General features: G+C 40.1%; 1 protein-coding gene across 2 annotated transcripts in view; it reads left to right on the forward strand.

Moving 5' to 3' along the window:
• LOC138203554 (MAM domain-containing glycosylphosphatidylinositol anchor protein 2-like) overlaps nt 1-16,701 on the forward strand; it is a 182,956-nt gene that overhangs the window by 80,241 nt on the left and 86,014 nt on the right. For both annotated transcript variants that reach the window (XM_069158514.1, XM_069158515.1), the window contains exon 4: nt 11,254-11,450. In XM_069158514.1, coding sequence (XP_069014615.1) covers nt 11,254-11,450 — 197 coding nt within the window. The remainder of the gene's footprint in view (nt 1-11,253; nt 11,451-16,701) is intronic.

Below are 16,701 nucleotides of genomic sequence, written 5' to 3' on the forward strand. Positions count from 1 at the left end.
ATATTGAATTTTAACGCATGCTTTGAGTATCGTGGGTGAAATTTCATTCACCCACAAACCTAGAAAACCTTGACACTGTGTTTGCACTTCTCCCACTCGTTTTTAACATTGTGTACCCACTGTTTCCATAGTTGCAAGTTTACATACAATAGTCAGTGATGTATATTTTCCATCGCTTTAATTTAATGAAGTCAACGATATAGTTCTGCTATTTTAAACAGTTGTTCTATAATAGTTCTCGAAAGACTTACTGCCTGATTTCAGTCACTACACGTTCCTGCAAATGTTTCACAATAAAAGCCTTGCTAAGAAATAAAAGATCTCTGTACTAAAAAGCTATAGGGCTTTTAATTTGAAACAGATACAGGAAGTGTTGAGTTTGTATTCATATGTAATGCAATAACTTAACACAGGGCAAATGGTAGCAGTTCAAAAGCAGGCTTCAAATTGACAGTGATTCAACCAATAAACCTTAAATATCAATGTCAACTTTGACCATTCAAATTTTTTTTAATCTACCCTGAGAGGATCTATATAAAATATATTGTGCAATCAACCATAAACAATTCATTTGGAGCCTATTTAAGTCATACAAAACCTCACAGGATATCTTCATTATCAGTTGTGGAACGTGAGAGAAATGACTGACAAACTTTATCTTAGTCTGTCTGTATGATGTGTTCCCATGATATGAGGTGATGCGTTATACAATTTCGTGAAAAGATCCCATAATGTATGTAGACAAAGATATATGTGCAGTGCCTGTTAAGTGCTTTTGGATGGAAATGACCTGGTGTGATGAATGGTGTGATACAGCCACGATGAGTTATCTGAGCCTTGTTTCAATCAGGACAGAATGAATCAGCACATTATGTGTACATTATGTAAATGTTTGCTAGTGTGGTTAATGGCAGTAAAGCCAGTTCACGACTGCCCATTACTCTTTCAAGGACTTGCTCTGGGGAGGGGCCCCCTAATCAGAGTAGCGGAGTCAACCACGTCTCTTGCCTTTGTTTTTCTCACCATCAGGAGCTTAAAGCAGTGTGTTTGTGTTGTATATGCTAATGTGATCATCTCTTGTAGAATTTCGTTGTGATCTGCTTTTTGGTGTGTGGTTTTTTTTGTTTGTTTACATCTCTCATGGTGAGGAAAGGCAACAGTAAGCTAATTGCTAGCTATTATTTATCTTTAAGACAGTATTTTTGGACATGAGCAAGAAAGCCCCAATTAAAAGACCTCACTATTCAGCAGACATCAGGATAAATAATGATGATATTGATCTAGAGTTCTACTCACTATAAAACTGAATTCTTGAACAAGGCTGGATTTAATGACTGCCCGTGAATGATGTGTTGTTTGAAGAAATCTCATGAGGTCAGAAGTTTTGAGGCAAAAAGCAGTTTGAAGAATGCTGTTTTAACAAGTACCGTGTAGGTTTGTGTGTTGTTACCAAAAGAAGATCAAGGAGACAAGAAAAAGAGAATCAGCAAAGACAGTATGACATATGTAACATGATATAGAACCTTAGAGATGTGCATTATAGACTAGGGATGGGCATTTCTAGCAAAAATACGATACAGTACACTTATGATATGCCAATTTTACCTGGAGAAAATGTTTTGATGGCTGTAGTCAACTTTGCAGGTCTCCCATGTTTATAAGAGCATTTATTCTCACAGGGCCACACATGTTTTGTTGAACACTGCTAGTAACATGTTCCTTCTCTCGACCTCTCGTTGTTTATTCTAAGTTGGCAAACAGCTTTTAGGTGCATTACCGCATTAATACATTACGACTAGGCACTTGTAAAAATGAAGTAAATACAACTTGTATGGCTATTGTAAAATCCTGAACCATCCCTATACAGGAACAATGAAATGTCCTCTCAAAATTGTAAATTGATGTTGAAACAGGATCTTGCAGTGTGAAATAATGGCGTATCCATTAAAGAAAGGATAACACTTGTTAGGATGGTCATTTATGAACACTTTTGGTGGTCAGACTATATATTCATACCTGTTGGTACAATATGAGTTTACTGTTGAAAATTCCCTGATGGTGAAATGCCAATTACATCAGAAGTCCAACTTGCATCAGCCAACTGGAGGCCAGTCTGCTGTTGCAAACAAGGCAGGTCATTAAATTATTAAATATATTGCTTTTTTTCTTAGACATAACAATGCCACAGATGACTGACATATTTGGTCATCTTTCTCCCCCCAACACACACACACACACACGCACACGCACACGCACACGTACATACACACATGCTTCCTTCATCCGATACATCCATCTTAATCTGCTAAAGCACACCACACTTGTTGCTTTATTCATATTGCGTGGAGAAACATGAAGATGATGATTTTTCTGAGAAATTTAGAGGTTTTTTTTTTATTGTTGATGTCAAATTGAAAATGAGCCTGTAACATTAGTAGAAAAATGTTGTTGTTTTTTATTTAAAAAAAAAAAAATCCTTTCAAATCATCTTTCAGGAAAGATCTCCCATGCTTGGCCACTCTTTGTCCAGACCAAACAAAGGAGAAGGTCATTAGGCTGAAACCAGAGAAATAAGTACATCATGTCACTGGTGCTTTGCCTCCAACTCTAATGGTGGGCTCCTAGGTGTTGTTGTTCAGATCACTGGTCTGTGACCTGCTTGTTTTCTTGAGAGATGAATTAGAGAGGAGATGGGCTGAGGCAGACGCCACTGTCTGAGGGAGAGAATGAAGAGGAGATTCATTACTCCTCACCCCCAAACACACATACGGACACCAACACAAACACGCGGACACACACAGAGCTGAACTGGGTCTCATTATTTCCCCATTTCCATCACTGGGAGGAAGTAAGGTCTTTCAGCCTCCTCAGTGAGCCTGCTGACGTCTGCCCCTCCATTTATCACACACAATGTCCATGTGTGTGTATGGGTGTGCACATGCACACACACACGCGCGCACGCACACACACACACACACACACGTTGGTCTTTTACACAGACCTACAGAAATGCAGTGTTCCTCCAAAGACAGCATAATTGGAAAAGCACAGTCACTGAGGAAGACGGAGGTGCGGCTGTCCTAAGATTCGTCAACGCAGCTCCAGCTCTTAAAGCAACAGTTTATATGGGACAGTTAAAGGGCACGATGACTTTATCCTGCTGGAGGGAAACATCATCCGCTCTGTGAGCTTGAGAATAATGTGTTATCATATTTTTCACTTCAAGGGAAAAAGAACAATCAAAAGTTTATATTTAGGCACATAGAGTTTGAACACAGCAAATAAAATACATCTTTTTACATCCAAACTCATGTTATTAAAGTCTTTTTTGTTGGTTTTTGCATTAGTAGTCAGTAACCCAAGAGGACAAGCCCAATTTACTACACATTAGAGCATCTTCTTACAATTTTAACAGGACCATTGTCCTCTATATCCACTTAGGCCGCTCTACCAACAGTGTAGCACGCTGTATCGTTCACTATCGCTCCATTGACTCCATTTTGCATTGCTACTTTAATTGGCAGTAATTACACTTAACCAGGCCTGATGACCGTGGCCTCAGAGAGGGAGTTAGTTACCATTACCTTAATATTGAATGCATATCCTATGATGGCTCGAGAGGGAGTGAGAAAAAAAAAAAGAGCGAGTGCTTGTGTAAGGGAGAGGGGTAATCAAATAAAGGATATTTTATCGAGGAAAAAGAGAGGAAAGCAGCTTTCTCCTTCTCATCCTCCCCGCTTCCGCAGTAGAAATTAAACTTCAAGTAAACGCAGGAATGTGGAAATAGCTAATGAATAATTCAGCACTTGTTACACAGCACCACAGAGGCATGCCAAGCAGCAGCCATGGCAGGGGTGGTGTGTTGCCCTTTACAAGCCTTAACCCGACTTGTCCAGTTGGGTTAATGTTCCTGGCACAGACAGGGAGTACCCTTCATAAACCCACCGATCGCAAAGGTTTTACACTTTATTAAAGCAGCTGTCCCTACTCCTGGTAAACTAACCCGCTGATTACATTTCAATTCAAAACTGCAGTTATTAAAGCGACGATGGGTAATACGTGTAATGAATCAGCACAAACAAATCCACCTAACCTCTTGAACCTGCAGTGTTTCATTAGAAAAGAGATTGTGGATATGCAGTATTGTTCTACTGATGCAATCAGAGCAAAAGCGGTGATTCGTTTGTTTTTTATGTAGACGTGGTAAATGCAAGTGACATTCCATTCATTGCCGCAGTAGCGAATTCGGTGTGTTTTCAAAAAGCGCATTGTCATCTGCCTTTCATCGCTTTTGCTTTTCGCTTTTTATCAGACGTATTAGAAATGTGGCCGTCACAATAATTGTCATAGATTTTAGTGCATACCCTCTGTTTTACTCAAAATAAATATACAAACATGTGTTCACCAATACATCTAAAAAGTGATATACACTAAATGAGTAGTCCCAACTGATAAAAACCAATATTTAAAACTTGATTATAATTATTATATATAGAATCAGTAAAATACATATCAACAGTTATTTTTTAAATTGAAGAAAGGATTTGCCTTCAGTAAAACTCAACACAGAAATTTGGAATAACTCACTGTGGGCTCTATTTTAACCATCAAAGTGCACGGTCTAAAGCAATTACATTTAGGGCGTGCCCAAATACACTTTTGCTAGTTTACTGTTAGATAATGTGAGCGCAAACTAAGGCACATGGTTCAGATGGGTGGGACTCGTCTTTTCATTAATCATAGGTCTGTTTTGTGGGTAACACAAGTCAGAGTTTCGGCTTTAAGAGCCAGGTGTGCTTGTACTTGGTGAATTCCTGTTATAACAACAGATTTGCCAAGACATCAGAAAGAACGCTTTTCTGCAGAGGAAAGAGATCTGCTCATGTGTGGATTGAGCTGATTGATGAACGCAATAATAATCTTTAATATTGGAATCATTTTATTTATAATTCTTCACATGTTTGTATGCTGCTGCACATTCTTTTTTGTGTAACAGAGCAGTGTCTGTGCATTGTGCCCCCGCCTAACATCTTAATAATGTGTCCTTAAAGTAGTAGTAAAATACTACACCAGTGACTTTAGACCAGGTTTTCATTGATCAATGGGTCTAACCGTTCCTTATTTTATGACCAACTCGCCCATGGGTAATCAGATCGGCACAAATCCCTGGATGGAAAATGAAAACTCGTTTTCAGAGCAATGACTTGATGTCACAGCGAGGTGCCAGGAAGGCAGATTATACTCCAGGAAATCACCACCACCACTAAGAAATAGCCCCCCAGTGATATGATTCTCCCATTTAACTCTGCAAGAAAGCCAGTCAGCATATTTATCAAAATGTCAAAATATTCCTTTAAGGTAGGAAATGGAGTGTGCCTAACAAATAACTCATAAATTGATTTAAAGAATTCCCTAAATGATCAAGACACTAACAGATGTTTAGCCATCGTATTGTGTAAGAAGGAGCATCCCTAACATTTCTATAGATGAACAGTGGCCAACAGTTATAGATTTTCTGGCAGGAGGTGACAGCACTCTGCATCTTATACAGTATAATAAGGCATGAAATGTCCTAATAATCACGAGATATCCATCGTTGCTGAATGACCAGGCCATGCGTACATTAGTATTCTAAATAACCAGATGCACTCCGTTTGCATGGCGCCTCCAAACACTGTTCACGTGTTTCACAACACAATGACTGAGAGCTCCTCCCTGCTTTTCATCTCCCCCCCCCTGACAGCCCTGAGAGCAGTGCAGCGCATGAAGCTGCTCACGCTCATATCTCATGTCTCAGAGAATGATATTCAGTTTACTGCGATATCTCTGCTACACAGGCGCCATCATCAGAGTGGACTTATTGCAGAAATAGATGCATCATGCTCTCGCCCACACCTCCAAACACAAGCCATCCACCGCCACAATCACACTTTAGTACGACGCAACAGCTGACACCAAATAGATCCGGCTGGCAGGAGGTGGTTTTGTGGAGAGTAGCCGTGAGATAGAGGTCACTGTCGCCAAGGGGTTGAGAGATGGAGGGAAAGGAAATGTTCTGACAGTAAATTACATGCCGGATTCACATATTCCATCAGAGGCCTACATATGAGACGGATGTTATATATCACCGATATGGCTTATTAACTTTTTGACCCACATAAATGGCATGCATTAAAGTGCACCATTCAGCAAACTAAGATTACACACCATCTATATCATGTTTTATTTGTGCTGCCTAATGTGTTTACATGTAACAGTGATGTAACACATTGTCTGCAATTTTGGGTCTCCTTACACTCCATAAATTCAAAGCATAATGCACCAGCCTGGAAATATTTCAACATTTCATTGAATTTCATCTTTAATCATCACTGCACATTATCTCCATTTTCTATTCATCTCGAGGCTTTTATTAAACAGCTACCAGTTACTGTATATATTAAGGAAGGGCATTTTAAGCAAAAATACTATTAGATATTTGCTCAGAAGTAATCGCCTGTAAATCGACTATTCGCACACGCCTGGATGTACACACAAACACACACATTAAGAGAAAGAGATTCACTTACACTCTAAATTAAGGCTCAACAAATGGCATTAATCTTCTAAAACTTTCACCTTGACCAAAGCTGATGAAGAGCATACAAGCTTCATCATTGAGGTGAGGGCTGTTGTTTGTGCTGCACGTCCAACATCAAACTTACTTCATCTGGCCATCGATTATTGATCAATGGATTGATCGCTGTCTGCTTGGTTCTTCACTCTAAAAAGTCTGCTTAGCTGTCATTATGCTGGCTTTACCTGCAGAGTTTGCACTGCACCTCATCTTCCTTTATGTTTTGAAGGACTTTCAGACAGCTTTCTGACGCCTGTAGTCGTCTTTGTTTGTTTCTCCTGTTCGCATCGTGGCCTCTAATCTCGCAGTACCACACAGTTTTACCTGGCAAAGCTCTTTGGCCTTTAGCGATATATTCTTCTGCTCCTTATGTTGTTTAATTGCGGCTGGGAAACAGCTTTTAGGGGCATTATCGCCACCCTCAGACGGAAATAATGCATGAAATATAGTCGCATACATAAATCACTTCTTTTAATTTCAATGACGATTTGAATAATCAAAAATCATGACCCATCTCTCGTATACATACATAACTTTTTAAATGAACAGATGTCTTTGAGGGCCGTTTAATCTGTTCAGAGACAAGGTTCCTTGGACAACAGTCCCGACTGAACAACCAACATCTGATCTGATCAAACAAGGTGGTCTTTGTTTGGCTCAAACTGAACCATAGTTGGATTAATTTGCAGTGTGAACACAATGTTCAGACTTTTCAACCAATTCCAGAAAGTTGAGACATGCTATCGTCACCCCTTAAACAATAGAATAAGGGAAACCACTGGAAGAGTGAAAATGAGTAGCTCATGGGGGGGATGAAGACACAAAGTATAGTAATAGTTATTTGGTCAAATTGTTGACTTGATCAAATCAACTTGAAAAATCATAGAAATGCTGAAACTACAAATTTACTTTGAGAGGAAAATAAGCGCTGGTAGTAATGCATAATAATATGAGTATCATGGCAATGAAATTAATCTATTCATTTTTCGCCATTGAAATGGACAAGACCAGCAGCCAAATTGACAAAATGGTGATGTCAGATGCACACCTGTCCACAAACCAATCAATGTCAAGGATAGGGAGATGCAGCACATGTAGGTGATGACAACAGGATGTAGGTATGTCATTCAAAATAGTAATATGAAACCAAAACTAGCCAGATGTATACCATTGTTTACATTTGTTTAAATGTATACAATGTAACCAAATGAATTACATTAATGTCTAAAGAGCTACAATATCAGTTCACCCCTTATTGTTTTCTGTTCATGTGGAGATCGCTCTGCGTTTTTTTAGAACTTTCTTTCACACTTCAGCTTTGAAAAAAAGCATCGCTAAGATGAGGTAAGGCCAGGCTGCCACGTAATAACTTCTCTAATCACTTATGCCACATGCCCATATTTTTACCAGAGAGAAAAGAGATCTCCAAAGAGAGCAAGTCAGCCTCATTTCAGTCCAGGAAACAGCTGCTATAGAGTATCATTACCTCATTAACCCGACATGCATTCCTACATACTCCCCACCCTCTTTTTTCCTTGTGTTCCTGTTTGTCTCTCACCACGACCCCCCTCCGTTTCTGCTTTCTTGTCTCTTGCTGTCCCTTGGCACAAAATAAAATAAAAATGTTTGCCGATAACACAACAGGCCTGTTTTTTCTCATGAAAGACTTTACAGAAATGTCACAGGTCAGCGGCTCCCGCTGGTAATCACGCTGGGACAGTGATTAGGCAAAATTAATCGCAAGCCTCTGTCGCTCATGGCTTGACAGCCTGGGAGCCCGATAGGTGTTCGCATCCCAGGTGACTTTGTCAAATCAGGTGGAGAGGGTGAAAGACATCAAAGCCAAAGAAAAAAAAGACAAACTCGTATTAGATTAACACCCGAGAGAGAGACCAGAAAAAGGTGTGTGTGTGTGTGTGTGTGTGTGTGTGTGTGTGTGTGTGTGTACGTGTACAAGGATTTTTGATGTCTGTGTGTGTATGTGGGTGACTATGTGTGGGTAGATAGTGTGGGGTAATGTGTGTGTTTTTGCGCAGGTGTCGGCTTCTTTTTGGAGGGAAGTGGAAGGAGGGGGACATGAAAGGAAGGAGCGGAGGTTTGATGTGATAATGAAGTGCCTTCTTTAGTCTTCATCTTTGCTTTTATCCAAACCACTCACTTGCGCCTATTTGTCCAACAAATATGTCGCTAGGCCTATGAAGGTGTGCGTTCTCTTATTCAAACAGGAATATCAACATCTTCAGTTTGTTTGAGGTTTTTCTTACTTTATAGACTAAAAACATTGGTGATAAATTGAACGTTATACCTTTGTTTTTATGCTTGTCTCGTGAGACCTCCTTTGAGTCACACAGACGATGCGTCTGGTGCTTGCACATTTGTGTGTCGTGCTGCCCTGCCTCTACAACCCCCACATGTCTTAATGTCAGAGAAACCCAGAGTTTTGAGACTTGTCATGAGGTGAGCGGGAGTGATGCTCCGGTTAGTGCGCTGGAGCGTTTAGCAGTACATGGGCAGATTTACCGGCCTGTGAACCCATAAACCTGCAATTACAAACCCTAACAACTCTGGCGCAGGCGGCCTGTACACCGCAGTTTTCCTCTGGGCTCAGGGATTTAAGCTTCACAATCAGTCAAGCGTGACTTCAGAAGCTAATTGCACAAGAGTGACACACACACACACACACACACACACACACACACACACACACACACACAACATCCTTACGGGAGCAAGACTGATGGTGGAGGTGGAATTTTGTTTGAAATTCATCAAATTTTAATCCAGTGCGTACATTTCCATATTTCCATATTTATCTCTTTGCGCTCCTAGCATCCACTTCCTCTCTGCATATCATTTTAGCCCTATTAATAGATCAAGCCGCTCCTTACCTCATACACAAACATACAGAAACACACGCTCACATTCTTGTCACCACAAGAAGGAAAAAAAGAAGAAGACAACCTCCTGTCGGGTCCGGCGTTCAAAGACATGTGTATCCCAAGGTAGATAGGGCTGTCAATGAATCACTCCATTTCTGCCACGGTTGGTAAATTGACTGTTTGAAGCAGGAAACAGATGAGGCAGAAGCCGGGCAGAGTCTGAGATAGGATGTAGGATTCATACTCTCCCCCTCCTCTCTGTAATGAATCAGTATATTTACTTAGAGCGATCTACTCTTCTAAAATGGCCCCGCCATTGCTCTGTCTTCTTTGTCACCCCTCACCCCACCCCCATCCCTCCCTTTTTACCCACCCCCAAAGGTAATTGCTCTTACCTGAGACACTGTAATGGATCCTGGATGAAGTATTGACCGCTGCTAGAGTTTGATTAAGGGGCTGTAGGGCAGAACACGTCTTTAATGAAACTGAGGAATCAGCATTCTCTGGCTGGTGCGTCGAGGCTGGGTGCTGTGTGCCGCGGCCAACATGCACCTTGATTAGGACCTGATCCTCAGCAAATCCAAGGGTTGGCCACAGCCACTGAATTAAAAGTGATGAATTCATCCATTAATAATACCTGAGGCATGTGTAGTTTTTCTCTAGAGGCTTATAATCGTTAAAGATTTGAGCATTAATTTACTGTAAGCTGTTTGCGCTCCCTCACTCGCATAGTCGCCCACCAGCTCAATCATCTACCTTGTTGCTCTCTCACTGACACACTAACTCACTCATTAATACACTCAATCACTTTCCCCTTTCATATGCAAAAGGTCAGCCTTTATCAGTTGGAATTTCACCATGAGGGATAACTTGCATTAGCTTCTCTCATCCTCTCCCTTAAATTGCCTTTTTGCTTGCGTTAAAAACTGATTGCATCTCACATGGAGATGAAAGGGGAACAGCTAGCTCCCCACGTTCTTTGAGCGTGCAAATGGACATAATCTAAAAGGCGAGTATTAGCATGCTAAAAAGACACACAGCCATGATGAACACCATTTGCCAAGGCTTAATGCGATAGCCGGGTAAGATGATTAACTTTGAATCGATTTAATCAACCACAAGCGCTTTCTCAAATAACCAACTGTCTCGTGTTGGGGTAAAACTTCCCTCAGATCTGTTGGGAAACAGGCAGGATAACAGATGTGTCAAATTACAGAGCGCCTAATATCGGCGTGGAGGCCATCCAAGCACTACTCTTTGAAGCGATGGACATCAAACATCATTTTGTGCACAGTATTTGTCGTCGTCTCTCTTGTTTGGAGCTCACAATGGAGTGCGACTTGGAACACACAGCAGCTCAATTTGACTGGGAAGTCAATGTGCCCTTGGGCTGCATCCTATTGACTTAAGTAGTTCAAGTAGTAGGCTTCTCACCTCCTCTCTCCCATCGACCTCAGAGTGCATGCCAATAACTGGCTCTCCTAATGCAATGAGAATTCTGACCCTTTCGGTCCGACCTTTAACCACAATCAAGAAGCAGAGCTTGTGAGAGCCTGTGTTTGTGTTTACTGCTACTGTAAATATTTCATACTGATTTGTTCATTGTTGCTGCGACAGCTGAGCAAATACATATTTATTTTGTGAGGTGTGGTCAGTGTGATTGATTGATCCAAGGAATTACCGACTTGTTCGTCGATAACTCATGGAAAAGTGTGTGTTGATAGCATCCTCCCTTTTGTGTGTGTGATCCTCTCGTAGACCTTGATGACCCTGTTGTGACGGTGCACCAGAGTATAGGAGAGGCAAAGGAACAGTTCTACTACGAGAGGACCGTGTTCCTACGTTGTGTGGCCAATTCCAACCCGCCTGTCCGCTACAGCTGGCACCGCGGGAGAGAGGTCCTGACGCAGGGCTCCGACAAGGGTGTAGAGATCTACGAGCCGTTTTTCACACAGGTAAGACAGAGTCAACGTGATGCAGTTGTGAACATCTCGAATCAGACAGAATAGTACTGGCGTGGAAAATCTGAATTAACGCTTAGAAGTTAAAGAAAAATACTTACAAGTGGTTAATGATTGTTATACAGCATATTATGGTGATCGTCACCTTATTCAAAATATCTCGAGGCTTAACACAGAAAAGCTCCAGGTTTATAGTGTACAGTCACCAAAAATCCTCATTTCATTGTCAGTTAGCCGTGGTTGCATAGTCACCTCTGAACGTACCCTCAACATAGAAATCTCCAGTGAGCAGACTAAAACCTTGCAAGTAGAACATTGTCCTAATTTACAACCTGGGGCTCTAAATTTTGACCTTTTACCTAAGTTCATGTTGTACTCAAACAAACCCACATACACATACAGTCATGTCTGTCTATCTTTGTGAGGACACTCATTGACATAATGCATTCCTTTGCCCCGACCCTAACCATAACTATCCCAATTAAATGCCTCACCTTAACCTTTACTCTAACCCTAACTTAAACCTAACCATAATCCTAAAGCTAAGTCTTAACCCTCAACTCGCACTTTAAAGTTGCGAGGACCATTCTCAAAGTCAAATGTGTTTTTCCTCATATATATGTTTTTTAACCAAACTTGGTCCCCACAACTACAGAAAGACATGTACCACACACACACACGCACGCACACACACACACACACACACACACACACACACACACACACACACACATTTTTTTTTTTTATCTTCCAGTGTGGGCTTAAATCTGAATGCACACCAACCCATGATGACATGTAAAACAGTGGGGATAAAAATGTAGGTCCTCAGGGGTAGAGCCTGCTTTTCAAAGGTTGAAACTTTGTTTTAGGGTTAGCGCAAGAATTAAGGTTAGGATTAAGGTAAAGGTTAAGGTAAAACATTTAGTTGTGATGGTTAAGGTTAGGGTCAGGACCTAGGGAATTCATTATACCAATGAAAAGCCTCATAGGGATAGTGACACACTTTAAACTGGGACAGAATCCCATTTCAATGGTTAACATACAGATGCTGATGTCTAGTTTCCGAGCAGAGCAATTTGTCTCTAAGAGATAAATGAATATGAATTTAGGATTAACATATTGATATTGATTACACATAAGCAAACAACTGAGTTTACGTTCACAACACATGCAAAGAAAGACGTATTGTTTTATTAAGTAAGCACCATAGGAGTCCTGACCTGGAATTGTTACCACTGAAATATGAAACTTCTATTGTTTATTTATGTTAGTTGTCATGAAGACATCCACATTATGCAAGCACCTCCACCCCTACAAACTACAGGGGAAAAAAGGTTGATACCGAACAGAGGATGTGAAACAGCTAATAAACTTCAGAAGTAAGAGGCACAGGATGTGTTCATGAGGTGCTAAATTTGCTGATACTCATTCACGCAGTGTGTTCTCGCATTTAGAGATCCTCTCATGACCGGAATTAAGTTGCGACTGCGGCACCCTCCTGCGTGTAACCAAAAGACACGATGCTCTCTCTCACCACGGGAGTTTGTGTTTGTATTTAAATGTGTGTTTGTAGCTGTGATTGCTAATTTATGAGTCAAAAAATATTCTTGACGATTAATGTGACAATTGAGCCAAGCATTTATTTTTTTGCCTCAACAGATGTGCGACTAAAGATTGTGTTTACAGCACATTCACAAATTATCAGATGATCATGATCACTGGAACAACGGCCATTTAAAGAAAAACAAAAAGATGAGCCTTTCACTTAAAGTAAACAAATCTTCATAGCAGTGATCTCATTATTATTTGCAGTAATTCAAATCCCAGTGCATTGTAATACAGTAGATTGAGGATCGTGTTTTATATATTCAGTTAGGCTTTAAACAGACACTACAAATATGTAAATTATGACATTTATCAACCTCTCTTGACAATGAGTAAAAGGCGTAACAACAACAACAACAACAACAACACACACACACACACACACACACACACACACACACACACACACACACACACACACACATTGCATTTTTACAACAGAGATGAGTAAGCCAGGGCTGCTAATTAAAGAATAACCACAACATCTTGTGTAATACAGTAATTCTGCCATTTTATGTATTGGGAATAAGAGTATTGTTTGTTTAAAAAACATCAGCCTAACTCCTTCATCTTGTTGAGCAGTGGGACAGTAAAACTTGTATTTATTGACTTCATGAATAGCAATATAAATTCCACTAATCCAGTTTCACGCATTACATGCATGTTGAGGAATTGCAGACGCAGAAAGAGTGGGCTTTCTTCACAATCAGGGCTTTCAGACCAGCAACTGGATTTTCTTTACAATCTGAAAATTGAGAAGCTTTGTTCCAAGAAAGGATTTTGGGCAGTCAACAAAGAACTGATTGAGATTGTTCAGTCACTTGTGAGGCAATTGTCATTTTTTTGAATTGATTGAGTTGAATGTGATTTGTGTGCCGAGCTGGGCATCGCAGAGAATGCAAATCTATGCGAAAGAGAAGAGAAAGAGAAGCGTGAGAGGGGAAAAGAGGCTTAACAAATAGAGAGAGAAAACGGAAGTGAAATTGATGTTTGGCCAAATGGAGAAAGATGGCTGGGAGCTAATGGAGTGGGTGAAAGAGTCTGAGGAAGCTATGCAACTGAGCCTCAAAAGGCACTCCTCCTTTTTCTATCCTGCTCTTCCTACCTCTTTGCTCCTTCCCTCGCTCCTTCATCCTGCCCTCTATTAAAGCTTTAATTGGGTCTGAAAATTTGAGCGCAAGCCACAACCCGGAGATTAGCATTGCGTGAGTCCAAACCCAAGTAAATCCTGACCAAACTCTAAGTCATTTTCTCATATAAATGGCTAATAGCATAATTTCTCAACAATATATCTGAACTTGCCTGAAACATCCACAGACAATTGAGGGACCCATTCGTAACTGACCCAAATCGAAGCTGCAGGGTAGAGTTGAGCCCACTTTTGTCCGTTCTTCCATTTTGGCCGGGAGGATTTGCAAGTTAACTTTGTCTTTATGCCTTCCTCCCTCCACTATTCTTTATTCCAACTTCACTTCAGCACCTTTTTTCAGCATTGCAAAAGTTTTATATTCCCACTGATACTGTAGAAATGCAGAGGTGGCATTTCAAACTCTGCACGGAGAACGGCTTTGTAATTAAGTGAGGCCCAGAGCTGTGGTTTTATTGTAGAAAACCTGTCCTTTCTGCTGTCTGTTAACTTTCTCCTCCACCTCTCCCGCCATAATTTCCCCCACAAAGTACCGGAGAATAGCACAATTACCAGAGGTATAATCCATCCGTTTCTCCTCTTCAGATTCTCTGCTTTTATAGGAGTTGATATCTTTAGATGTTTTCTTGGAGTATGATGTTCTGTTTGAGGTCTAAATCTTGAGGTGGTAACTTTTAAAGGTCAATTAATGTCAATTATGACAATTTTCTCTACCAATTTCTGACAAGGCCGCTTTTATGAAAGGTATTTAAGATGCAATGAATGGCTTAAATAATGGGTACTAAATCATTCTAGATTGATTCATAAATTACATTTTTAAGACAAATTTTGGAATAACCAGGTTGTGGAAAATCCTTCTGCTTGACACTTCATTTGTCTTTTTAGCTCTTTAATTCGTTAAGGAGATCCCTCCTATGGTCTGTTTTTACATTACATTACATTTCATTTAGCTGACGCTTTTATCCAGGGCAACTTACAATAAGTGCATTCAACCATGAGTGTACAAACCCAGAACAACAAGAATCAAGAAAGTACAAGAAAGTGTTTGACCAGCTGTCTTCTGGAAAAGGGTTGTGGGACATCTGGACCAAAATCCAGTTATTGATTTCTACAACATTTTATAAGGATTTATTTTTGACCAGCAACGTGAATGTGAAATGGTTCTGATAAGAGCTTATTTTATCACATTTTTGGGTGAAAAAGTTCCAATTGTATTAATGGAATAACACTCTTTTTCATGTGGGACATGTTTAAAGGTCCCATATTTCACACTTGTCTGGTGTTTTACTGCAGTCCTGATGAAAAAAGAGGATATGTTTGTGGTTTTCAGTACTAAAAACCATCTCAATATAGTTTTACATCTCTCACTTCTGGAGCTCCACAAAGAACAAGTTGTTTTGTATCTGTGTCTTTAAGGCACATTGATATCAATGACCCTCTCTTCTGATTGGCTGATTCTTTTCTGAGTGACACACACACTCCAACCCACCACATGATTTCTTTGGTCTTTTAGCTTGCAAGCTCCGTTCAATTATTTTTTTCCTTATAAAAGATTGGACAGCATTCTGTGCTGAGGGCACACTTCTGTGAAGTGGGTCTGAGTTTGTGACATCACAAACGTATAAAGGTCAAAACAGCTTGTCCAAATAGCAAAGCTGCTGAATACAGGCTGTGTGCATTTCTCAGTGGAATGAGCGTTTTGACACTTCCATAGTATTTATACTTTTATAATCAAATAAGAAGTAGAAAACTGAATTTAAACAATATGGGACCCTGAAAATGAACATTTTGGTATTAACATGTGTGTTTCTATGCAGAAAAATTGCAATTATGACTTCATCAGATTTGCTGTTATAAATATCAATTTGACACTGATAAAAGGTCTTGCATTTCTTGAGTTATAATTAATCCTTAGAACAGCCCTTTACGTAGGCAGTCAGTGTATCCGAAGATTCTCTAATGAATTAAAGAGGGAAACAATGCTTCATGCAAGAACAGAATTTTCCACAACCTGGCAACCTAACAGTTCTACCTTACAATCAATCTATAAATCATTGGTAAGTAATGTAATAACCATTAATAAATAAATTAATTACAATTAATTATAAACATTTTATGAATCTGGCCTCATCAAAATTTGGTGAAATTATTTCCAAGTCATCTTCTTCAATCTTTTTTGGAGTCCATGTTCTTCTCCTAGCATGTAAATGCCCTCGTTTCATCTTTACAGGCAAACATTCATCCTTTTAAGTCATCCAGCTGGTTTTGATTTATTTCTTCCTGAAGGTGAAGTTAAAGCATGGAAACACAGCTGGACATACAATATTTTCTCCCGACAAAGACACTGCAATCCCCTGTAATTTCTTTGCCCTTTGACGACAGCCATTAAAGTCCCATTCCTGAAGCTCTTCTGTACTTTCATGTTCAATGTTTTCATCAATACAGCCATCAATCCCTCCGTCCAATTCAGTTTAATGCGTTTGTCCTTTCCAT

This window comes from Embiotoca jacksoni, unplaced genomic scaffold, assembly GCF_022577435.1.
Source record: "Embiotoca jacksoni isolate LCO1_2020_lvr unplaced genomic scaffold, fEmbJac1.0.p SCAF_23, whole genome shotgun sequence".
Taxonomy (NCBI): Eukaryota; Metazoa; Chordata; class Actinopteri; family Embiotocidae; genus Embiotoca; species Embiotoca jacksoni.